Source organism: Catharus ustulatus, chromosome Z (assembly GCF_009819885.2).
Source record: "Catharus ustulatus isolate bCatUst1 chromosome Z, bCatUst1.pri.v2, whole genome shotgun sequence".
Lineage (NCBI taxonomy): Eukaryota > Metazoa > Chordata > Aves > Passeriformes > Turdidae > Catharus > Catharus ustulatus.
In genome coordinates, this window is record NC_046262.2 from 19,811,531 (window position 1) to 19,838,296 (window position 26,766).

Below are 26,766 nucleotides of genomic sequence, written 5' to 3' on the forward strand. Positions count from 1 at the left end.
CGCTTTGCCTATCTTTACTGTTCTGTAAAAGCAACTGTTTAATTGGAGCAGTCTCCAGTGGGACTTGTGATTATGCTTTGTTCTGGTGGAGATCTCTCCATGCCTGGAGAAGGGCAGCAGTTTTACCAGTTATTCTGAAGGCACTTGTCCTTCTCATTTAGAAGCAATAAATACCACACAGTACCTTCTTTGAGGTTTCCAAGTGGCTGTCCCAGTGAAACTGGGTATGTGTTTAAAATACAGATGTAAACCACTTTAAACTCCTTTGCAGACACTTGTACTTCAAAGTGTTCATAGGTTCTGTCTGCTGGTATTGTTTTTCTTCTGGCACTTTCAATGCTGGAAGATTATGCTTTTGTAATAGAATTAATTAGTCTCAAGTGGCAAGTTTGCAGCAGGTGCAGAAACTGTTTTGTCTCTTGGGCAGAGGGAATGATCTTGATTACCTGTCTCTGTTTTCTTTGATATGGTCAAATGCTACTCCTGTAGTTTATTTTGTAAGATATAGTTGTGCATTAATGGAAAGGGCAAAGAAGTGTTACAGCACCTGTTTCTTGAATATTTTAATTTTGGAAATGCACTGTTTAATCTAAAGTAAATGAAACATAAAATTTCAAAGCCTGTGCTGAGTCTCAGCCATTGATTACACAGATATGAATGAGGAAATGCTGACTGAAGCTCAGCTGTACAGCAGCCCTGACAAGATAGCATGTTTTTAGGAAAAACAGAGTGTAATTAAACAGATGAACAGAACTGTATGCTGGGTCATCAGTAATGATTAGTGTCCTAGGACCCCCCTAAAATTGTTTCTGTTACCACCTTCCCATTTACTGGGGCAAGAGTAAAATACAGTGGGGTTTATGAAAAGTGAGCCATGCTTAATCTCTTGGGAGAGTTTATACACATCCGTTGTACTTCCTTTAGCTTCATAGATACACGTGCACACAGGATGTGTAGTGATCCCACTGTTCTATACTACCTCTACTTTTACAGTGTATTACTACTCTTAATGTTTTTCAGTTTGCATATTTAAATCCTGATCAATGTAAATGCATACTGCCCCTCTCTACCCCATAAATTCAAAGGATTCTTGATGTCTCCAGAGAATCATGGAAATACTGATAGTCTCTTGTTTGCGCAAGGAAGGCCTGCATGTTAATTTTTCCTTTTTTTGTTTTTTTGGTGGTGTGATGAACACTAAAAAGGAGTAATAACTATGCATTTTCAAAAGGAGATGTGTCTGAACCAAAGGTGTGTTTTGGCAAAGCTGCCTTTTTTCTGGTCAAGAGAATAGTGTTGAATCAAAATAGGCAATTTCTCACTGCAGTGTGACAGCTCAAATACCCTTTCCCTTGTGAAATTAGGGAAATTGTGTTGCAACGTGTCATATTTTCCAGTTATTTTCTGGGGAAAACTTCTTGTATACTGAATTGTGATTGTTTTGCCACTGTACTGTGAGGAGTTTTGTATTGAAAAGACACAGGTTAGAATCCAGAGATTGAAACAAGAACTTCATTTGTGTTTTAGTGGCAGGCAGTTTGGGATGGGGAGAAGATGTGTCAGCCTGCTGAGAACCAGCATGGAAAGAAATCTGGGGAAAAGGAGATAGGAAGGAGAGAGAGCTTTGTTAGAGAAAAAAAGCAGTTTGTAAACACAAATATTTTCTCTGGGGTTTTGGTGTCTCTTTTTAAAAAATTATTTAATGAGTCTTATGTTCATATTGTAGTTTGCATTGGTGACATCATTAAATGTAATCAAACATGTAAACTGAAGAATGTTAGGAATTGTATTTTGGAATATGTTCCAATTTCTTCAGAGCATAAACTGTTACCAACTGGAAATTGATCCTGATACCTTTCTTGCAAATTGCGAGTAGCTGTCCTTCGTTTTTTCCATAGGCCCCTCTGTAGTAAAGGGTAAACATGACCACCAGTTTCCCCAAATGGGAGCCATCAAGTGGAAATAGAGACTCTCTTGTTTGAGACTAGGGTACGCCTTCAGGTTGGTGGTGACATTTAAGGGCTAGCTCGAGGGGGCTTCCACGGAGCAGCATCAGAGTGAAATAGGAATATCCTCCGGGCTCTGCCACTTGGCCTGTGATAAAGTCTGGGCACAAGTGAACATTTTCCTCAGACTTTTTAGCGTGAAAAGCAGGGCAGGAATCAGTGAATTGAAATAGCTAGAATGAAACAGATATCAGGGGAGGGGGAGGCTGTTTAGAGAGCAGAAGTAGGAAGAAATATGAATGGAGGTAAATGCACACACTTGGGGCAGGGAGGGAGAGAGGGAAGAATGAAAAAAACCACACACATACAAAAAAATTTCACTAAAATCCAAACTAACCAAAAATACCTAGAAATCCAACTAGATTGGAGAGTGTGGAGTCATTGGTATTATGAATCCTTCCTCCAGATGGTAGGCTTTGTAGCACTACAGGAGCTCTTTCTGTTCCCTTTTCTTCTGGTGGAGTAATTTTGTCTCACACTCCTATTCTGCGGGGTAGCAACAGCCATCAAAACTGATTGAGATCTTAGATGTGCATGCAACTTTCTTTGAAGTCATAGGGAGCAGTTGTGGGTTCTATAGAAATTTCAGGTGGTTTGTGAGGGGGTTATTGGAAATACACTCATTCTTTACGTGAAATTTGCCTGAGTTTCAGAGACAGTGACTGCTAACAGTTTAATGTTGTTATCCTTGACATAGCTTCCCACATGAAACCACAGATGTTTTTAAAGAATTTTGGTACTTGGGTTGTCTTTGTCCTCTCCTACCTCATACATGTACCACATGTGTAGTGGAGCTTCCTTATGAGGCTGGTGAATTTTCTTGCCTCTGATGATGTTTTTCAGATGTGGAGAAAGAAAAAAAGCCACTTACTTTGTAGGGGCATGGTGCAACACAGTGGTGTGTGTTCTGCCTTGATGGATGATTGAAATACTTACTAAATGGGTTTAAGATATTCCACTTTGCATTTGCTTCAGTTTGAAAACACTGGGAATCTGGTCACAAAGTATTACATTGGTGGGTTGTTGGGGGATTTTGGTTTGTTTTTTGGTTTTTTTTTTTTTTTTTTGGTTGGTTGGTTATTTGGGTTTTTTGGATGTTGTTTTGGGGGTTTTTTTGGTAGATGCTGAGAGGTGTAGTGTAATGCCTTCAAGTGATACTTGATTTTGAAAATGAATAAGCAAGCCCACAACTGTTCTCCAAGGCTTTCCCATGTGCTGCATCTTGTGTTTTGTTTTGCAGATTTCAATAAATGTAGTCATTCTGTCTTGAGCAGTACTGAATCATTGATGCTTAATAAGAAGAACCAGTTATAATTTTTTGGAGACTGAAGTGTGCTGGCAAGTGTGTCTAAAGAAAATGGTAGAATTTGATTTTAAGAGAAGTTTCTAAAAGTGGTATTGGCCTTATTCACCCCCTTTGCAAGTTTCAGACACTCACCTGAACCCAGAACACTTGTTGTACTCTGTCAACTGTGCAATAATAAACTGCAATGATTTAGTGTCTCTATGGTGTTCTGAATAGTAGTGTACCATGTTTTGGTTTTCAGATTTTTTTTGATACTGCTTCCCCTGTTAGTCTTGAACAGCAGGAACTTATCTTAAGAATCATGTTGTGTTTCCATTGACTTCTATGCTGTGGCCTACCTGAGCTACTTTAAGAATGAATGTAATGTGATCCCTGTGCCCTGGGTATCAATTTTGCACTTTTAGTTAGCAAAAGAATCCCAGAATGTGAGAGTTTTGTTGTCCCAGAAGAACTAGCTGCATTTTTATTCTTTGGATTGTTTCCAGCCTGTCATGAACATTGTGTAGTCTTAAGCATATTCTTGCGATCTCTTTTAGGGTATAAGGCACATAGAGAGCAAATGAACTGTTGCTAAACAGTACTTTCACATGTCTTCCTGCTTCTGTCAAAGTTCAAGCTGGTGAAAGGGCAGCTGATTTAGACAAAAACCTTTCCATTTGAAAATTGCTGCTAGACACCCAGATATATTTATGGCGGCTGTGCTGTGTGGTCTCAGGCAACAGTTTCTGAAGTGGTAGTATGTGTGATATGTCAGCACAAATTAGCCTTCCCTTAGAACTCCCTAAACAGGAAATTCAAAATAAATTTTCTAGAGTAAATTGCCATAAAAATGTCTTACTCCTATCACACTGTACAAAACTAGTGTTTACTGGTTATCTGAGACCCAGATGTATTTGGTAAGAATTACATGAGTACTTCTGATGGGTTCTGAGTATGAAAGTATATGTTTAGAAAATACTAATGTATTTCTTTGATTCCTGTAATGTGAAGCTGAAAAATACAGTTCTCATTAATATAAAGCAACATTCACTTCTGATACAAGAATTAGAAGAAAACTTGATCAATGTAACTTCTGTAACATTATGTGAATTCATTTTTGCCTTTGACTGATGTTCCTGTCTGATGAGTCATACACTGGGAACTCTGGATTTCTAATACAAAAGACCTACTAATGCCTTTTAATTGAGAAGGCAGGCTTGGTGCCATCTCCCAGCTGCTTCCAGGCCGCCACCTGCCCAGCCCCAGGTGCCTGTGTCAGCAATTCAGTCTGCATGGTGTTAAGTGTACCTGGGAAGCAAGAAGTTTAGCGTTTGAGTATAGAAAAAGTGTATGCTGTACAAGTTTGCAATTAGTCATTGGCTGCCGTATTTTTAATAGAAAACATAATTTAGCAATTTTTTTTAAAATCAGGTGCTCTGTGGATGTGTATAGTCTTAAATCCCCACTGCAAGTTGGAGCAGAAGTCCAGCTGGCTAAAACAGCTGAAAAAATGGAACAGTGTGGATGTTTGTCCCTGGGAAGATGGAAACCATGGAAACGAGCTGCCCAATTTAACCAATGCTTTGCCTCAGGGTGCAAATGCTAACCAAGGTGAGCCTAAACATATGCACTGACTACAACATACAATATAACTTCTATCTTATACACTCTGGCCTTGCAGAATTCAGCACTCTTTCCTGGGGCAAGGAACTTTCTTGTTGAGAACTGACCAGCCAAAATCAATTGTACTAATACTATCTTTGCAGAAGAACAAATAGGTGTTTTTTAATTATACTGGAGCTATAACATTTTTAGAGCAGGTATTTGTGTTTTGTTAGGTCTTCTAACTCTTCACTTGGTGCTTCTGAATATTGTTGCATGAAAATTGGTCCTTGAAGTATGTTGTGTAAAAGCCTGTTGTTTCTTTGCTTGACTATAATCTAGTATTTCTTCTGGTATTTTATTTTATTTGCTGTTACAAAGCTTTGATAACTGTTTAAAGAGAGATCTGTTTAAACTACATTAAACCTGTATGTGGGAAACTAAAGCATCTGTCTGTGGGATGTGCTCTGTATGTGCCATCTGAATTACTAGGTGTGTAGAGGGGACAGCTGCAATGCTGCTGTCTTGGAGGAAGTGTCTTTTTCACTCAATATCATGCTCTCTAATCCAAAATGTGATTACCAAATCTGACAGAAGCTTTGTACAGTCCTCTTCAAACAAAGATGACTGCTAATAACTAGGCAAAGTGCAGGGTGTTTTAGCAGGTAAAACTGCTCATAATCCTCAAACAAACATGTCTGTAATGATACATACCGCATACAATTGCAATAATGTTAAAGTTAAATTTCTTTGTAGGTGCACTTAGGTTTTTTCTTGTTTCTTTTTCTTGGAAGATCACCTGTGAAGGAAAAAAACCTGGTTCATTATTAAATTTCCCAGCTAGCCAGGAAGATAAGTTCTTTCAGCAAATGACCCCTTACAGAGGTATTTTGCTTACTCACCAGGTTCAGATCAACCTTGATAACTCTGACATGGTTTCTGAACATTGATAGTGCTATGTCACTAAAAAAATTTTGCCATAGGAAGATGTCCAGTAAGGATTATGTCACTCTCATGGCTTCAGCACCTCACTTTATTAATAGTATTTGTATATGTTCTTGATAAACAAAATAATACAAGTGCTGAAAGTTAGTGGCTCTTTTCAGAAAGGAAAACTACAAATCATCTCTGCAGTTTAACCCTCCTTCATTCTGACAACTGTGGATCTAAGGAGAGACATTGGGGATGCTTGAGTGCCATATACTTCCTGGTTTGTACGTGCTATTGAATGTCCTTCACCTCTACTTCTCTGTGCAAAGTCCTGTCTGCCATCAGACAAAACCAGCCATGCTGGTTTCTAGATCTCTCTCTGAATGCAAGATAAATAAATAGCACACACTTCGTCTGAGCGCTTGGGTAATAATAGGATGTGAAATGTCATCTGCAGTTTGCTTGGTGGAGAGGGGGGCAAGGCAGACAGCCATTGGCTAGGGTTGGTGAATAGGCACAAGACAGAAATACTGTGAATGACTGATTCACGTATGAATGAGTAAAACCTGATGCAGCTTTCTAAACCTGTGAAAATGACAGATTCATCGAACAGGCCACATCGGACAGTGTTTACTCGAGCTATTGAGGCGTGCGATCTGCACTGGCAGGACAGTCACTTACAGCACATTATCAGCAGTGACCTATACACCAACTACTGTTACCATGACGACACTGAAAACTTGCTCTTTGACTCTCAGGGGTGGCCCCTCTGGCACGGTAAGTGGCTAAACCGGAAAGATGTTTCCATGACTTGGTGCTTTGTTCATTTTCTATGACTTTATTTTGAGGGGGGTGGTGGTGGGGAGGTGGATGAAAAGCCTGGCAAAAAGAACAGAGGCTCCCTTGAAATGTTGGCTCAGAAGTAGTCCTTTAAGTCTCTCTTGCATAGTTTTAAAAATAAAACAAAACAGAAAAAATTGAAACAAAAAAGCCCTTTTGAGTAACCTAGCAGAACAGGCCATTGCATTTATGAAGGCATTGCTATTCTTCAGTTATTTTTTCTGTTTTAGAACATGTTCCTACAGCCTGCGCTAGGGTGGATGCATTACGATCTCATGGATACCCACGAGAAGCACTGAGGCTAGCAATAGCTATTGTTAATACACTAAGGAGGCAGCAGCAAAAACAGCTGGAAATGTTCCGCACTCAGAAGAAAGGTAAATGCGGGTAAGAGGAGGGCAAAGGACATGCAAGTTCACAGTAACACCAAGAAGTTGGCAAGAGGAAACTGGTTAAGAAACTAAAGTGAAAGATATGACTTTTAACTCTTCAGTATGGATAGTGGTAATGTCGCATTCTGGAGTCAGAGGTTTCCTGTGAACTGTGTTGTGAGCTGTGCAGGGCTCTTACCAGTCTCCTCCAATATATATGGCATGATAGGGCCTTTATTCCAATCAGAGGTTTTGGTTACACTATGACAGTAGTCACCCTGTTTACAAGTTTTTGACAGAACTTTGCATTTGGCATGTCAGATGTTTAAGTTTTTTTCTCCGATCTCAAATTTTGCTGAACTTTATATTCTGAAGTGTCAGGCTGAAGAGGATAACAATGAGGCAAAGCATGTACTACAAAAATTCACCAAATTTGGTAGTGTGTTCCGAGAGAGTACCTTACAATGCTTAACATTTTATTTTCTCTGCATAGAGTGGGATTGAGTTTTTGTATTAGCTCTTCTCTGTTATTCTAAACTGTATGTATCCTCATGTAATGTAGTCAGAAATACCACTGTGAAATCCTATGTGTAAATTTTTTAAGTGTGTGTTCAGATGTTTTTCAAGAAATGAGCCTTTAGAAGACAAGATATGCACCTAGCTGAAAAAAATTCAGCTGCAGTTCCTATGTACCTCTGTACTGTTTTCCCACAGAACCAAGAAGTAGGCATGTTTTTTGAGCACTGCTGTAAGAAGGGAGGTGCCTGTGTCAGTGTATGTACCACTGGCAGGTGTGAGGAGTCTGTTGCAAGTATGCTGGTTGTTAACAGTGCTTCTTTTCATTCCCAGTTGCTACTGCAGCATGTAGATATTCAGTACCTCTGTTAAATTCCCTTCCTTGTGAGCAATTTCTGTAGCTATCACTTAATATTCTATTATCATTTAAAAAGAGTGCATGAAATGTGATCCATCCTGCCCTGAAACAAAGTAGTTTGTTGCTTCTGTGTTGTCACTCACTGCTTTTTTTATTTTTTAATCTCATGGGGAATTTTTTAAAGACTCTCTTTTATACCATAAAATGTGCTAGTCTCTATAACCAGAGGCAAACTGCAGCTAACCCAGTTTAACCCAGCTTTAGGCTTTTGTTCAGCAAACACCCCATGATTCTGCTTAGCTTTATTCATGTAACTGATCTGACGTCTGTGGAGCCACTTGTGTGATTTTAAGTTAAATGTCTCTAATGGGATGACTGAAGCCTTTACTTGGCATGACACAAGAGAAGGTCATAAGTAGGTACAACAGAATAAGTAGAACACAGTGAATCTGTAAGAAGTCACCCTGATGAATCCTTCTTGGTAATGTTCCTTACTTCTATCTGTTGTCTTCAGTATGTGCTATTTGTTAGAAATTCAATTATTTACTTGGGTTTTTTCATATTACATACCAGTGGATTCTTTAAAAAAACCTCTACCATCATGACAGTGTGTCTGTGTTTCATTTTGCAACCTCACATATTTAAATAGGAGGAAGCAGGACTTAAAAGTTTCATGTATATGGTTACTCAGATATATGGCACTTTGTGAATAAGAGAGAATGAAGAGAGGTACAGGTTAGTGTGTGACAGGCAGAGAAGCAGAGTAGCCACAATGGCTGTACAGTTTTTAAAGGGATGTCAGTAATGCATTTGATCTCCCATAGTTAATTTGTGTCTGTATGTGTAGGAGGAAAAAGGTGTCAAAGGAGCGTTGTTGCCGTATGATGTGGATTTGGGGAATCGCTAATACCTGTTACCACAATCACTCTTCCTCCAATTTATTGCACTTAACATTTTTTTCTGTATTCCAACTGGGTAATGGGTAAGGGCTACAGGAAAATATTGATGAAGGTATTTGTGGACTAAAATCTTAAAATTACCAAAAATACACTTGATATTATTAAAGGACAGTTTTTCTTGTATACTTCAATTAAACATTTGATTCTTTTTTTTTTTTTTCAAGTAACCATCATACTGAGTTTAGTGTGCAAAGAGAGAGAGAGGTGCTGGATAAGCTCATAGTTTATGAAATTGGAACATATTTTAGAATATTTTTATTTATTTCAGTTCCATCCGGTTAACTTAAAAATGTAAAAAGGGTACTTTTTTCTGACTGAGGAAATTATAGTAAATATTTTACCAAAAAAATCGTTGTTCAAGTAGACATTCTCAGAAAGAGTTCTAGTAGTATCAAGGAAGAGATTTCAAAAGAGATTGCCGTTGAAATTTTTGATCCATAATACACTTTGCTAGTGTCTTAAAAGGTTGGCTTCCTTTCTTTCTCTTTTCTTATTCCTCATTTGCATATTCACCCTCAAAGATTACTATTTTCTCTTTCTCTGCAGAAGCTACTGGAAATACTTTGAATTTGTACTAAAGGCATTTTAAGCAGTTTTACTGGTGTAATTGTTTTGATGGGCTAACATGGGCTCTCTTTTTCCCTCCCTCCCTCCTCTTTGTGTGTTTTCTGCCACAGAACTTCTCCACAGGGGAGTAACCTCAATAACGAATCTTGAAGGCTGGGTGGGACACCCTTTGGACCCCATTGGCACCCTTTTTGGTAGCCTGATGGAAGCCTGCAGGGTGGATGATGATAGCTTTCATGGATTCTCTGATTTCACAGGTAAGATCAAGCAAATGCAGAAGTCTAGAACATTTCTTCATTTACTGGAGGTATTTTTTGTGTCTTGCCTTTTTGAATCAGTTTCAAAGTCACTGTTTCTATAGTATAAGAACTCACGTTTGCATACCTTAGGGAAACAAAAGGGGGAGAAAACATTTAAACTAAAAAAGCACTTAAAAGTTACCAGTTACTAATTTTTGAAGAAAATTCCATATTTCACATTTGAAGTGAAACTCAATACAACTTCATAGCAGCAGTCTTCTCCACATACATTTCTCTGACCTCTTTCAGAGAAATTGCAGGAAATAACAGCATCACAGAGTTAAGTTTGGAAGGCACCTCTGGGGATCATCTATTCCACCTGATCTGCTTGTAGCAGAGTCTCCTAGAGCACCACATTGCTTAGGTCTGTGTCCATTTGGGTTTTGAATAACTTCAGGAGTGAAGACTGTACAATCTTCCAGGGCAGCCTGCTGCAGTGTTCAACCACCCTCATAGTTAAAAAGTGTTTTCTTATGCTCAGATGGAATTTCCTGTATTTCAGTTTGTGCCCATTGCCTCTTGTCCTGTCACAGGATACCACTGAGAAGAATCTGCCACTGTCTTCTTTACATTCTCCCATCAGATATTTATACATTTTGGTAAGATCCTCCTGAGCCCTCTCTTTTCCAGGCTAAATAATCCCACCTCTCTACTCTCATTATATGAGAGATGCTGCAGTCCCTTAATCATCTTTGTGTTCCTACACTAGATCTCCTGCAGCATGCCCATCTGCTGGGGAGCCCACAGCTGGACACAGCACTCCAGATATGGGCTCACCTCCCACAACCTGCTGACAACACCCCTAAATACAGCCCTGGATGTTACTGGATTTCTTAGCTACAGTTTACATAATGTTCCAAAACAATGATAAAACACCAAGTCAGTAACACATAGTCTATAAACGGTAAAAGTTGGAAAGTAGTGTTGCTCTACCAATACATGATTTAGGATAGGGATAGGATACAGCCATTTCAATTTCAGTATTTGCTCCCCAGGATTTTAACTGATTAATTCCTTATTCTCAGTCTCTTTCTACCTTTGGGGTAGCTTCTTAACACCACTAATGTGGACAGAAACTGGATTCATTACTTCAGCTGAAGATCTTTTATATACACATGCACAATCTTCCTGGGGCTTTGCCTCAGAACTACTTTTATTCATTTAGATTGTCTTCAATAAATTTCTACTCTCTTACCCACCAGTTCTGGAAAAACTTTCAATTAAAAAATTTAGAAATCAGATTCTCTGTTGTTACTAAAAAAACAAAATAATCCCATGAAATAAAAATACTGTGCTGAAAAGTAACTTCCTTTTGCACACACATACGTGATCTTCCAAGTGCATTTAGCCTTTCCATTTGTTGCAGTTGCCCATCTCCTTATATCTGACAATGACAACTTTTTGTTCTCTAATTAGAATGTAAAATGCTACAAGCTGGAATAGTATTTTGTTGTATGTTGTGTCTGTGAAGGGCAAATGAATTGGTAGCACTCTTTAAAGCAGTTTATGGTTGGCCTGTGTGGAATTTGCTTGTAATTGTTGGTAAAAGTAGGACTTCTAAGGTTAACAATATGTGTTTTTATCATACATAAGTGTAACAAATTAAAAGCCTGAAAAGAGTGCTAGCAAACAGAGGTGTGGAGTTCCTGGGCCTACTGTATGTGCATAATTCTAATTGCTTCAGCTGACATCTACATAGGTGTAAAAGCACTTTCCCCTTCCTCTTGCACAACAGGGCTTTAAGGAAATACAAAAATGGGTAGGGAAAGAAACTGGAATGGATCTTGCAATTTTGGCATCATTAACACAAAGCTGGAGGAACTGCCTTTTTTTAAATTATGCAACTTAAAAATTTTTACTTGAGTAGATTATTTAAAACCAAATTCTTTTTGTGTACTTCTGCTATGTGGAATCAGATGATGCATTTTAGATTGGAGTGCTGTATTTTGAGTCTAGCTAATAATTGACATAATTTAAAAAAATTAATACTAACAGTGGAGGCTTTTGTGTATGTGGCATTGTAGGAAGATTATGGGTTAAAATGGTTTGCTGATGTGTTTTCCTTCGTATGTCACCCCTTACAGAGAACCTGGGGCAATGCAAATCTCTGGAGTACCAGCACCTGCCTGCACACAAGTTCTTAGAAGAAGGGGAATCTTACTTAACGCTGGCTGTGGAAGTAGCATTGATAGGGCTGGGGCAGCAGCGAATAATGCCAGACGGCTTATATGCACAAGAGAAGGTTTGTCGAAATGAAGAGCAGCTCATTTCTAAGCTACAGGAAATTGAATTGGATGATACTCTGGTGAAGATTTTTCGAAAACAAGCAGTCTTCCTATTAGAAGGTAGCTGAATACAGATGCTAACTGCTTCTCTAAACTGTCTCCACTTAGACAAGCGTGCAGAACTAGTGTTCCAGTAGAAAATGCCTTACATGCTTCAGATGGTTTTTTTGCAGACTCCATGAAAGGTTTTATTAAGTCTCCTGTAAAAATTCACATACTTTAGATATCACATGACTGTAGAGATAAGGCATATACAGACCTATAAACCTTGTGTTTTTGTTCTGAATACATTTTCTTCTTTACATTTGTTGCGTGTCACAATGTCTGATTATACACTCCAGGCTAACTATTACATAATACAGACATGAGGTATCAACAACTCCCAGATACCAAAATTCTGAGTATTCCTTGTATCCTGCAAAAGGAACTATACTGGCAGCTTTATAAATGTATGAAGATTTTGACCACTGTGCCCAAGTGAAGAGCTCAGAAAATTCACATGTAATTGCTGAGGCTGAAATGTTGCAACATTTTATTTGTGAAAATAAAGAAAACTACTTGCCTTTGAAGTTTATGTAACAGGTGGAAATTAAAGAAAATTACTTGCCTTTGAAGTTTATATCACAGGGGGAAATTAAAATATTTGGTCAAATATTGTGGCTTCAGGTCTGGTCTTGTGCCTAAGTTAAGACCATGACACACAATTTGTGTTTTGGAATTAGGCAGTGTTGAAATAAAATCTGTACTTGCAAATGTGTACTTTTGCCTTAACTTTTAAAAAGACTTAACATGTAGCACTTAAGCATCACATTCAGAGAGTGATGTCATGGATTCCAGGATTGTCTTTATGGTTTTTTTTCTTTTTGAATGGAAGAAAATTTGTTCTGGGGAGTAAATTAGCCAAAGGCATAGTCCAAATTTTGAGTGCATGTACATGGCTTGCAGGGGAGTGTGGTACTGCCCTAGGTAATTTATGAAATTGTTACACAACAGTCAAGTTTTGCTCTATTTTTGTGACATATTAGTCTTCTAAAACTTTGTCTTTTATGGAAGAGGTACAGTAGGCTGCTTAGGGTTCTCAGCTTTAAGGCACTGTTTTTGCCTAGATGTGAAACTGCAGAGAAGTTGCAACACAGGGAAAGTTTCCATCGTGGTGTTTCTGTACTGCTACTTTATGGCCTTTGGACAAGAAGAGCTAGTGTCTAGATCTAGCTATTAACATACAGGATTCCTCTGCATTATAAAATCAATTTGCTGCATCTGTTTACTGGTAAGGATGCTTTATGAGGAAAAGGCAGGATTTCTCTGACATACTCGAATAGTTTAGTTTACTACTTTGATCACTGAAATTGTTTTAATGATCTCTTAGAGTAGTAAAGAATTGGTCATAGCAGGAAGTCTGCTAATAAAACTGTCTAAAAAACTGCCATTGTGAGCAATGTGTAGCAGTTGTCTTGCATTAGTGTGTGATGAGAAATCTGGCTTTCTTGCAGTAGTTTCAGTTTTCTCCACGTTAGGCAGAAACTGCCAGCATGGAAGAAAAGCTGTGCAGTGAGGTAAGGTGCTAATCCCACCAGTTGGGAGTTTCTAGTTGAAATTCTTTGGATACAATGAAGAAAACTTAATCCGATATTAAGCTGATTTTTATGCTGTTGATGCAAATTAATGCATGTTGTATGTAGCTGCCATTTGAGTGTGTGAGAAAGCAGAATGTAAGACTGTTTTGAAAGAGCTGTTCTGATTTTTTGCTTGACTTGTAATTTAATGGCACAATATATTTTCACATAAATGCTTTGCCATGTATTCTTTGTGTCCTGACCGAGTTTCTGACTGGAACACCAACTGGCAAATATTCATGAAATGGTTTCTTTCATTCAAGAGATGCCAGGTAGATTTGAATAACTTTCCAATGATTATGACATACACTGCCACCTAGTAAATCTTCACTGACATTTCCTTTGCAGTCAGCTCTGGTCTTTAAAACTGACCACCTATGTCTAGTGATTTATATCTTTGCATATTGTGCTACGGCAGAAGTCACAAACTTTGCTGAAACAGAAGTGAACTCACACAGCCAGCCATCCTTCTGTCCTTCCATCCTTCCAAGTGTGATAGGTTAGAGTCTTATAGAAGTAGTAGCTTCTGGGACTGCTGGGTGCTATCTATGCAATAATTGTCCAGTAATATTTAATACAAGATTTTTATTCTGTGTCTTGTAGCATTTAATGCCTGAACCTCTTGTCACTAAGGTTAGAAGACTGTTTTACACAGTTTTCCTGTTAACAGGAATAACAGTCTTAAGTGTGCAGGGAAAATGGAAAAATAGGATTCATATGCACTGTGAACATTTGAAACTCAGCATGTAAATAGTTGCATTTAACTTTGTTGTAGTTGCCTGCCGTGATGCTGCTGTTATCCAGTTGAGATCTACACCTTACTAAGAGAGAAAAATCCGTTGCCCCAGTAGTAGGGATAGTTTTCACATAAATAAAATAGAATTTTTTAAATCATGTGGATATGCTGGACTAACAGCTAGCTTTGGTGCATGATCTGACCTCATGTTCACTGTCATATAATTGTTCAGGTTGGAAAAGACTAATAATGTCAATGAGGCCTGCCACTACTGTGTTCACCATTAAACCATGTCCCTAAGTGACACATCCACACTTAATTTGAACACTTTCAATGACAGTGATTGCACCACTGCCCTGGGCAGCCTATTCCAATGCCTAACCACCCTTTCTGTTAAGAAGGTTTTCCTGATATCCAGTCTAAACCTTGTCTGGCACAATCTGAAGCCATTTCCTTTCATCCTGTCTCTGTTTGCCTGGAGCTTTTCAGGCTGTTGTAGAGCTATAAGGTCTCCCCTGAGCCTCCTTTTCTCCAGGACAAACACCCCCAGCTCCCTCAGCTGCTCCTCTCAGGACTGGTGCTCCAGACCCTGCCCCAGCTCCGTTGCCCTTCTCTGGACTCACTCCAGCCCCTCAGTGTCTTTCTTGCACTGAGGGCCCAGAACTGGACACAGCACTCGAGGTGTGGCCTCAGCAGTGCCCAGGACAGGGGGACAATCCCTGCCCTGGTCCCGTTGATCCAAGCCAGGATGCAATTGGCCTTCTTGGCCACCTGAGTACACTCTGGCTCATGGCGCCAGCACCCTGAGGTCCTTTTCCACTGAGCAGCTTTCCAGTTACTCTCTCTTCAGCCTGTGGAGCTGCATGGGCAGGACTTGGGACTTGGGTCATGACCACATCCAGACCAAAGGGTTATTTAAATGCCAGTGTTAGGTGAGACATTTGAGGGATCAGGTGCTGCTGTGGTGATTGGTCATGTAATTTCAATTAAAGATATGCATTTTTCTATGGTCATATTTTTTTTCCTGGTGAATTTGTGATAAAACAGTGGCACACCGACAGGATGCATGTGTTATTGATGTGCATAGTATAACTGTGTGGAGGCCGAGCTAAGATTATGGCTTTCTTCTTTTGCATACCAGGCTTTCTGAATGAACCCCATGAAGTATTGTTACCATTCTGTCATTTGTATAAGCACTGGTAGTGTGCTTAGTATTACACAATTTGCAGTCTGTCTTGTTTTCCTAAATAATACATAGTATTTAATGTAACTGTAACACATTGTGTATATGTGATGCATTATCTATATCACTGAAAATAGCAATGTAACTGCACCTTTTGTGCAGCAGACTCTGTCTTTGAATACCACTTTTAGCTGAAGGTATACTGAATGCTTTTAAAGGTTCAGAAGTTGGGGTTTGCAGTTTGTAAAGACTTTCTCTTTCCTGCAGGTGGACCATATAGTGGCTTAGGTGAAGTCATTCATCGAGAGAGTGTTCCAATGCACACATTTGCCAAGTATCTCTTCACCTCTCTCCTACCTCATGATGCTGAATTGGCATACAAAACTGCACTGAGAGCCATGCGGTACGTATTCATGAGATGTCTAAAACAAGCACAAGTAGTGGATGTGGAAAGGGGGAAAAGGTTTGCTACTCAAGACCTAGTCTCTTTTCCTAAAATACTCATTTTTCCATTCAAGGAGGTAGTGGTTCTGTAATTTCTAAAAGTAAATGGTATCTGTGGTAACTTATTATAATAATTTATAGATGTCCAATTAATGTTTATTTAGACTTGTAAAGCAGGATTTTCTGTTTCAAATACTTCTAGAATCCCACACCTGAGGTACAGGATTTTGTGTTATTTCGCACATGCGTTATCCCACCCATGTGGTTGTGTGTGATGGTATTGGTAATTAAATAAGAGGTGTTTCACCACAAGTCTCAGGATTGTTTGCTGCTTAGGCTGCTCAGCGGTCCAATTTGTTTCACTTGCCTTCTTTATAAATTGACCCTCAACAATAGATTTGAGTGATGTGATCAGAGCCTGTACATTTTTTAGTGCTTCATAACATCTTAGCCTCTTTCTGGGTGAATATTGGGATCTAAATGGAGTACGTCCAATGACAACAAAATGTCTGGTTTGCATTCCATTTGTCTTCAGTAATGAGGAAAAAGATGTTTCTCAGGCAGCGTTCACTGTATGCTGTCTCGGTCTCAGGGCAGATCAGATTGGTAATGATATCTCAGAAAAGACTTCTGAATGAGTTTTCAAGGACTTAAATGATAAGTGATAAAACTGTTTTCCACATAGAATGCAGGGAAGAAAGTGGTCCCTTCTGAATTGTCTGCTCACTATTCAAGAACCTAGTAGTTTGTGGTTGACAATGAATAGCCACCGCTACTAAGAGTAGTCAAGTCTTAAGGTTATAAAAAAGAAAAAATGTTGAGCTTTCCTGGTCATTATCACCAAACATGATTGAACAGTGTTTGAAGGATGTCCTATCCACATGAAGAGTATTTAGCTTCATCAAATAGGTTATGTCTGTATGGTTTGGAGGTGTTTATTCTGGAGCTACTCTCTCCAAAAACCTAAATAGGGAGAAAATAATGCCTGTGTTCAAAGTACTAAATGGGAGGCCCTGCATAAGAACAAAATACAACTGTCAGTTTAAGCCAAAGGTCTACTTAGTTTGTTGGGTATTTTCCTGCGACCAAGAGTATCTAGTAATGGATGTTATGGGAAGAGTCTAAAAAATGTGAGGAGTGACCTTGCATACTTGCTGGTTACAATTAGCGTTTTAGGAAGTAGATTGAGAAGACAAGTACATTACTGATGAACTATTGAGAGCGCTCAAATGTATAATCAGAAAGCTACCGGAACTACTTTAGTTTGCTAGTCTTCTTTTATCTCAAGGTAAGTACATCAATAATTGATTATATCAGAACGGGAAGATAGTACAAAATTTGGTACATGAGAGGTTTTTTGTTAGTTTTGTTTTGTTTTTTGTTGTTTGGTTGATTTGGATGTTTTTGGTTTGGTTTTGGGGGGTTTTTTTGAGGGGAAAAAAGTTAATTATTGTATAAAACATAATTGTGTCTTATATTTATTTTCAGTTACTACCTTAAAGTATTTCTCAAGAGGTAGTTTGTATGGATTTTTCCTCCTTAAACTAAACTATTGAAATTATCCTCCAAGGCCGGAGTAGTCATCCACCAGCAGCTTTCCTGACTGCCTCAGTGAACATGGAGTCAATATGCAGTTTCATTTGAACAAGGATTTGCCCAGAAACCAGTCATAACTGAAAATTTATTTTCTGGAAGTGTTCTTTCTCAGCTAGAAAAACAAGTGAGACACTGAAAGATCCAAATGATGAAATCTCCAGTTAGTCTTGGATAGCTCCACCCTCATTTGCTGTAAAGCTGTCATCTCAACCAAGGAAATTACTTCTTAAATAGACCAGTGTAAAAAAGAATTGTCTTTTTGTTTCCATCTGGTAAAATCACAGGAGATTTCAGTGCAATCAAGGCTGTTTTCCCTCCATAGCCATTTTTTCATCACTTTATAAGATAGATGAAAATTCAGCCCTAGACAGTAATCATTTTTTTTGTAGTTTGATATTTGGCACTCTTCAGAAATGTGGACTAGTGTCTTGAACTGTGGTAATGGCAGATTTAGACACTTCCATGTCTGTCTGCATTCTTCTGCACTTCTTAAATTCTCCTGAAGAAGGACAATCATTCTTTACATTCACACCAAAATGTTAGTTCAGTGAATAAAGGACTCCCAATACAAACCAAATAAAATAGTAATGTAATATTGCCTTGAGGGGACAAGAATAAAGCCAGACATGAAGAGTGAATGTCTTGTCTCATGGCTGAGAGGTTGAATGGATCAGAAGATGGAAACTTGAGCACCTTGTCTTCTATGGGAGGGAGAAAGTAGCTGTGGAAAAGACAGAAATCCCATGTGGAAGTTAGTAAAGGTGCTGCATGGAAGTCTCTACAGCTGCTTATGCTTTTAGAAGTGAAGTGTATTTCTTTTCTCACATTTATTAAAGAAGTTAATTTCCCAAGATCCCAGCTAGTTGCTCTTTAGAAGAAGAAGGAAATGTTTACTGTCAGTCTGCATGCAAGTCAATTTCTCATGGTGTCAGCTCAGGAGTATTTAACCTCTCTCTATTCAAAACCACCTGTTGCTGTGTAATTTTTTGAGTCCTATTTTAATGTATGGGACACTTAATATGAAATAAATGGAAACTTACACCACAAAGCCTTTCATGTATGCACCTCAGGTCTGCAAGGACAGAGTTGTGCAGTGCTTGATGGTCACTTCTATCTACAGTTTTCTGCTTGCAGCACTGAAACATATGGAGCATAGCCTTGGAGAATGTGCATCTGCAGTGACCTGATTAACTGCTTACTTGGAGTCTGAACTTGAATATTTGGCTTAGTTTGGCTTGATCCCTTGTTAAACTTGAATTTCAGCGAAGCTTTGGGAGCTGGATGTTAATGGTGATGTTTAATCACAAGGTAGCTTTGCTAAAACCTAACTAATTGATGTTTCAAAGGGGGGAAAAGTGTTAAGAATGCTAAATCTACTTGTGCTTTTCTGGTGTTCCCTAACCTTGCCAAAACTGTGTGAAAGTCACCAACAGAGCCAAAGAGCACAAAAGCTGGCAGTGAAATTCAAAGTGACAAAAGATTTCTCCAAAAGAGCCTTTCTGTCATGCTTTTTGTCTATTTACTGTTACTCATAACCTACTAATCCTTTCCTTCACTTAATAGTTAGGATCTTTTCTGTTTATTGAAGCTATCTTATAATGCATCTCTGCAACCTCATTCTATGGTAGGAAAAAGTCAGCTTTAGAATATGTTTACCAAGAGGTGTCTTAGTGCTGCTAGAGAATAGATTTGACTTGATACAATGGATTTTTCATATTTTCATGCACTTACACTTGTGTGAAAGTTATTTAGGTGTGTGTTATGTTTTCATGTTCTTACTAGATGCCTTCCCGCATATTCAAAATTACCTTTCTCAGTGAATTTTTATATATATTACTGTACTATATAATTATTGTACTAATATATCATATGCTTCAGGAATCAAAAAAACAAAACCTGATGGAACTTAAATCCATCTTAATGCACAAAAAAAACCCCCAAACTTACTCCACAGCTGCTTACAGAACTTAGGTATTTATTTAAGCATAAGAGACTGTAACTTACATTTAAATAGGCTTATTCTATAAGCAGTAGTCTGTCCCTGAAACACACCATGCATTGGATTTTCACTGCTCAGTAGTTGCAATTCTGTTGACAAAAGAGATGCAACTTCCTTGATTTTCACAGAGCACTTCCTTCTAGCAAATCTCAAGGGTATGAAAGCTGGTAGGAGCAGGCCTCAGATACTAAGTGACATTAAGATGCTAAGCACTAGATAAGCTTTTCTTCTGGATATTGTCTTATTATTATTTCTTTAACCATTCATATGCTGAAACTATGTCTAACTGTATTGAAAAGAAAGCCTGTTTTTGTTCACTCCTACTTTTTGTACTAACATTTATAGAGGATTTGGTGTACTGCCTGTATCTAGTGTATTGCAAGGGCAGTAAGGTTAAGTCTTTGCTGTGGCCTGTCATTTGGATTGTAGTAGTCAACAGCACATTAATTTGAATTTTTTAAGTATGAATGCTCCTTGTTGGATAATACTGTTGTTGATTGATGAATACTTGATGAGAAAATGGAATCTGAAAATAATTTTAAAAGAAACTTCTCTGTCACTGCTGTTTGGGACCCTACCGTTGGACTACGGTACATTATAAAATATTGGTAGGTTTAAAATGCCTATTCATGTAGGAGAGTTTGACAAATGGACTTTTGACATTCCCCAAGAAGAGAAGTGGTTTTGCAATTTATTTTTTTTCTGTAACTGAAAAAGCATATTTCATAGACAATAACAAGTATTCTTGCAGTTTTAGTTCAGCTTGTGAGCAACCAAATGTAATAGTGGTTTAATGAAAGAGGATTTTTTCCTTCTTTCAGGTTGCTGGTACTGGAATCCACGGCTCCTTCTGGAGACCTGTCGCGCCCTCACCACATTGCATCCGTTGTTCCAAACCGGTATCCCCGCTGGTTCACTCTAAGTCATATCGAATCCCAGCAGTGTGAGCTGGCATCGACCATGCTAACAGCAGCCAAAGGTACAGCGCTGTCACTTATGTACTCAACTAAATGTGTGCTTTTAATAATGCAGGGGTAAACCAATCATAAAACTTGTGTTTAGGAGTCTGGATCACAGTCTGGAAGCACTTTGAAATGGGTACAACAAACTGAACTGGCTTAAATCTGTCATGTAATTTTCTAGCAAAGTAGTTAATTTAGTTAGCTGGTAGCTAGATGAACTTGGTATGAGGCTGATGAGACAGCTTTTTGTTCTCCTCACATGTGGCATTGACTATGAGACATGGAAGTGGACAAGTCAGTTCTAAAATTCACAAATCAGAGTGACTTTTGGCCCTGCACTGCACTAACACCTTCAGACAGAGGAGTTTGTGGTCTCTTTTATCTTTCATTCGTATGTTGATTTAATTATATAAGGTTTCTAAAAACAGAGTTTGTATGTAATTGAAGCATCCTACTATTGCATAGTAATTTCAGGTTCAGTTATAATGGATCTCTGGGTGGTTTGGGAGCTTTTTCCATTTTGGTGATCCTGTTCACACTTTGCAGGTGATGTTCGGAGACTAGAAACAGTGTTAGAATCCATCCAGAAAAATATCCACTCCTCATCACACATCTTCAAACTTGCCCAGGATGCATTTAAAATAGCAACACTCATGGACAGCTTGCCAGACATAACTCTTCTGAAAGTTTCTCTGGAGTTGGGTCTTCAGGTATTTCCCTCATTTGTTGTTATTATAATAGAAGGAAATTTGATGCAGTGTTGGTACATGTAGCTTTTAAGTGCAAGGAAAGGATACTGTCTTCGGGCTCCATCTCGACTTGTTTTTGAGTTCTGTTTTCTAGTACAAGGCTTAGTGTACTGGTAAACATAGATCAAGACACTGCACAACCTTTTTGTGCCATTCAGGTGGAAGGTAGAACTGGCATTTGCTGGCTGCACTCTTCCGTTCAGAGGTGAGAGAGTCTGGTGTGTTCAGGATTATGTGTAGGACTAACTAGAAAGTAAAATTGCTTTACTTGCTAGAAATCCACTGTATTTCTGCATGGTCTTCAGGCATTTCTTCCTTTTCTTTCTCTTCCTTTCTCCTAAATGAGAGCTGGTACATGCCTGTTGAAAGCCAAGGTCAACCTTAATAACTGATTGCTAAGGCAGAGCATGTTGACAACAGCCCTCTCACTTCCATCAAAATACTATACTCCACAAGCTGTGGTATAATCAGATGCATCTGAGTGTGCTCAAGGTGTACAAATACTGCAATCAGTTTTCAGGCTCTAAGGAGAGACATTGCAAGTTAAAAGGAGACAGCCAAGTAGTAATATTATGTGATACTTTTGAATCTTAAGAGTTTATGTGGTTCATTTCAACAAAAATAAATATCTCCATCCCTCTTCAGGGCATTCTTTAAAAAAATATGCAAAGACACAAACTATTTATTACTTTGCTTCAGTCAATAAACACTTCTATGGAAAGGATATTTTCCCAATTGCTTCTCATTCTGAAGAATAGTACTTTTTTGGGGGGGATAGGGTTTTTCCTTGCCCCTTGAAGGATCTGCAGGAATTACTCTCTGTATGCTGTTCAAAAATATCTGAACAGTGTTTTTCAAATTGTGTGACATTATCAGCTGGAAATGGAGTGGAGAGAGCAAGAGGCTGCCATCTTTAACTCCAGTGTGTTTGATCACTTTAAAATTCCTATCTGTTTGTCTATGACCTTGGTTTGCAATTTAATTTTTATTTTGTTTGTCTTCTTTTAACAGGTGATGCGGATGACGCTGTCGACGCTGAATTGGCGACGACGGGAAATGGTGAGATGGTTGGTAACATGTGCAACCGAAGTAGGTATGTTCTGAAATGTTTCTCTTGTCAGCTACTCTTATGGGGCTTGATCTTCCTTGTCAAGACCCAAGTTCTGCAAATGCCTCCCACTTCATTTCATCTCTAAAATTCCTTTGGTGGAAACACATTATTGCAGTGGTTAGTGGGTGTTTTTATACACAAAGTAAATGAGACAGTAGTTGTGTAATGCAGTGTGACTTCTTTCCCCCATAATGTGGAGGTGTGCATAACCTATGGGAAGTACCCATGTGTAAATATGCAATACCCAAAATGCTCAATACAGAAGTGGGAGAACAGTTCTCTCTCAAGTAGCATGTTTGGATCATTTTTGGGCTTTGCCATAGATGTCCTGCATGTCTTCATGAGGCATCCCATAAACCTGCTGTGTTAAGATTTACCATTTTCAAAATGAGGATACAGGGTCTGAAAATGAAGATGAGTGCCTTAAAAGCTGTATAGCTGTTAAAAAATAAAAAATCAGCAATGTTAATGGGAACAACCTAAGTATTTATGATAATGGAGGCATTTTAATTGTCATTAAAGGTATTTCTGGAGAACATGTTTTTCTGTTGCATTTCTTCGTATATCTGAGTTGGATTGTATTGCACAGATGCTTCTTGAGTTTCAGAACTTCTGAGGATTTCTGCTGCTTATTCTCTGAATTAATTTATTCTTTGCTTTATGCTTAGCTGGGCATATATTGTTGTCAATAGCATGGAGAAATAGAGCTTACCTTTGTATGCCCTCATCCAGAAAGTGGTTTGTGTCTGCAAATTTTCATGCAATGCTCTTGTTTTATTGCTTTTATATCTTTGCTAAGATAATTTTTGCTGAGGTTATTGTACAGATATTAATGCCTGAGTATTATTTTGTGCAGTTGCATCTCAGCAAATATAATACTGGGTTTAAAATTGCTCTGAATTGGTTTACATATTCTAATAGAAGTGTCCCATAAAGAACCTATAGAAAATACTCTTGAGACTTAATCAACACAGTAAAGAATCAATATGGTAATGCTAGGAATCTGTTTATTTAAATGAAGATACTGTGTTCTCTGGCTATGCTGGTTTGCTGCAAATGAGTGAAGGGGTGCATGGGAAGCATAAGAGTCCTGCAGAGAAAGTGAAGACCTCTGTGTGTGATTTAGGTGGGCTCAAAAATGTGTGTAAGCTGCCTCTAGCAATAAGGCACTTCAGTTAACTCTTATGTTCAGTTTGTGGAACCCATCCGTCAGTGTTTCCTCTGCCTGCCAAAAACACTGGGAATACAGTGGCACTGAGAAATACACTATCAATTGTTCATATTGCTCATTGTAATTTCCCTAGTAAGGATCTTGATGATCATATATTTAAGAGTTTGATTGCTTTAAGGTGTGCTTAATAAGTTCTGCTAAGGTATGCCGTGCTGTCTGTGAGCTCTTCTTACTGGGATGTACTGGTAACCTCTTTGTGGGAAGTATAATCTCATGCTGAACATCTCTATCTGCTAAGTTTTTTATCAGTTGTGGCTAATTCTTTCTATCTCTCCCCAGGTGTTTATGCACTGGATAGTATCATGCAAAACTGGTTTACACTTTTCACTCCAACAGAAGCCACTAGTATTGTTGCTACAACAGTGATGTCCAATAGCACCATCGTCCGTCTGCATCTGGACTGCCATCAGCAGGAGAAGCTGGCCAGCAGTGCTAGGACGCTTGCTCTACAGTGTGCCATGAAGGATCCTCAAAACTGTGCCCTTTCTGCACTGACCCTATGTGAAAAGGATCACATAGCTTTTGAGACTGCTTACCAAATTGTTCTAGATGCTGCTACAGCTGGCATGAGCTACTCGCAGCTTTTTACCATAGCACGATACATGGAGCACCGGGGTTACCCCATGCGGGCCTACAAGCTGGCCACTTTGGCCATGACACATCTCAACCTGAGTTACAATCAGGACACACACCCTGCCATTAATGACGTTCTGTGGGCATGTGCGCTCAGCCACTCCCTTGGGAAAAATGAGCTAGCAGCTATAATACCTCTGGTGGTCAAAAGCGTCAAGTGTGCAACAGTACTGTCGGACATTTTGCGTAGGTGTACTTTGACCACTCCTGGGATGGTGGGACTTCATGGAAGGAGGAACTCTGGTAAGCTCATGTCACTGGACAAAGCCCCTTTACGGCAACTCTTGGATGCCACAATCGGAGCTTACATTAATACAACTCATTCACGTCTCACTCACATCAGCCCACGACACTATAGTGAGTTTATAGAGTTCCTCAGCAAGGCACGAGAGACCTTCCTAATGGCTCATGATGGTCACATCCAGTTTACACAGTTTATTGACAACCTAAAACAAATCTACAAAGGCAAAAAGAAACTGATGATGCTGGTTCGTGAACGGTTTGGTTGATGAAAAGGAGTGGATGGGGATTGGGGGGGAGGGGTGATTTGTTTTTACTTGAGCCTGCCTTTGTATCCTTTTTAACTTAAAGAAACAGAGCCACACCGGTATTATATTATATGTGTATAGTTATATTGAGTTTGCAGACTAAACTGTCATGTTGTGAAAGTTTGTGTGTTTAATTTTCTTTTCTTTTTTTCTGTTTTGTATGAGAGAGAGGTTAAAAAAGGTTTGGTTTACACTGAGTATATGTTGTCAAGTGGCAAAAGCCCACATTGCTCTCCTGTTCTTTCTGTATATGTTCACAGCCTCAAAAACAAACATATATTGCAATGGCTTTAAAAACCAAACAAAACACCTCCATCCTGTGATAAGTACCTCGAATGGATTCAGCTTTACTCCTTTGTAACTCATCCTTACATTTCAGCATATTTAAACAAACCAACAAATGAAATACTAATAGTTAAAAGGCTGACCACGTGGCTTTGCAGTGCTGTTCATCCAGAAGCATGGCACACTATGCTTGTGCATGTGGAAACTTAGCGACTGTCAACATACATTCTCAGGGATTTATCAAAAAAATTAAAAAAAGAATGAGAGCATTTATTGTACTGTATATATATTATAGTATATGTCTGAATATTGAAAAATATAACATTAACTAATTTATAAAAAAATCTATGTAATGCAAAATACTTGAAGCTGCAGTAGCTTGGTTTTAAACAAAAAAAAACCTATCAGAAGGACTAAAGTGCGCCTTGCTTCAGGGTTGGCTCAGGTGGTGAACTATATGCTGGGCATCTATGCAGAGCCACCTTTTGGATTGCATGGTTGGACTGATACCTATTGGGGAAAATTTTATATATATATATTTATACAACCTGTGTATACATATATATGTATACACACATACACACATGCTTGTAACAGGCACTATAGTAAAGAGGGACAACAAAAAATACACAGCCAGAGCAGCAAGCCTTAGCATTAAGAATACAGTATGCCAGAATTGGGGTTTGTGCCTCCTAGCCTAGAAGACTTAAAGAATATCCTTTTTGACACAAAACGCAAAATGTTTTCCAAAATTATTGACATGATACGTTACGCCTTTGCAGTGAGCTAATAATAAGCTAACCTTTGTGCACAAATAACATATATATATTATATATATATATTCTGCATAGGTATTTTGACTTTGTGCAGGACAGAAAGTTGTGTAGGTATGACTGTTCTACTTTTCATTTTGTTTTTTTAATATATTTTATTTTCTCTAGAATTACTCAAACAAAAGCAGCCTTCTATCTTGCCTTGTCTTAATGCTTTAAAATAACCAAACTGGAGATCTAACTACCAAACTGTTCATTATATTATTAAGTACCAACTTTGGTTACAGTATAGTGTCTTTACTTTAGCTGATGGTTCTGTATCCTTGTGCTTTTTAAAGCAGTTTTTATGTTTTGGTGCAAAAGTTGTCCAGTGTCTCTTGTTCCCTTCATTAGAGAACATGCTAGAGGTATGTTTGTAGGTATTTTTGTTTAGAAAAACTATTTCATGCTCTCCATTTTATTTATTATAATAGGTAAAAAGGTTGTACTTCATCACCCATGTAAACATGCTCATGAAGTTGAAAGTAATTAAGATTTGATACACTGATATCAATTTATTTATGTAACTAAATCACTGTTTTATAAACTTGTTAATGATCAACAATTTTTTTGTTTTGATTAAAATTAGTTTTTTGAAAGTTGATTCTGCCTCCTTTAATGATGTCTGTTACTGGAATTGAATTGTGTTCATAGATCATTAATACCCATCTAACGATTTCACTGCAGTGTGGTGGTATGCAATATGACCACTAAGTCCAGGAAATAAATGTTGTGTTCCTTAAAATCTGCTGAGGAATGGTAGTGTTTACAGCTGCTGGTGGAAGAAAACTTGGTACTTCAGAGAAGGGGCCAAATGCTGCCTGTGTCTGAAGAGGTGTGTCC

General features: G+C 38.5%; 1 protein-coding gene across 1 annotated transcript in view; it reads left to right on the top strand.

The window, feature by feature from the left end:
- ZSWIM6 (zinc finger SWIM-type containing 6) overlaps positions 1–26,527 on the top strand; it is a 110,085-nt gene extending 83,558 nt beyond the window's left edge. Inside the window, exons 5-14 of the mRNA XM_033085188.1 lie at positions 4,723–4,902; positions 6,424–6,600; positions 6,894–7,040; positions 9,545–9,691; positions 11,818–12,078; positions 15,821–15,956; positions 20,414–20,571; positions 21,101–21,264; positions 22,315–22,396; positions 23,925–26,527. Of these exons, the coding sequence (XP_032941079.1) occupies positions 4,723–4,902; positions 6,424–6,600; positions 6,894–7,040; positions 9,545–9,691; positions 11,818–12,078; positions 15,821–15,956; positions 20,414–20,571; positions 21,101–21,264; positions 22,315–22,396; positions 23,925–24,787 (2,315 nt within the window). The 3' untranslated portion in view covers positions 24,788–26,527. The remainder of the gene's footprint in view (positions 1–4,722; positions 4,903–6,423; positions 6,601–6,893; positions 7,041–9,544; positions 9,692–11,817; positions 12,079–15,820; positions 15,957–20,413; positions 20,572–21,100; positions 21,265–22,314; positions 22,397–23,924) is intronic.
- The last annotated feature ends 239 nt before the right edge of the window (positions 26,528–26,766 follow it).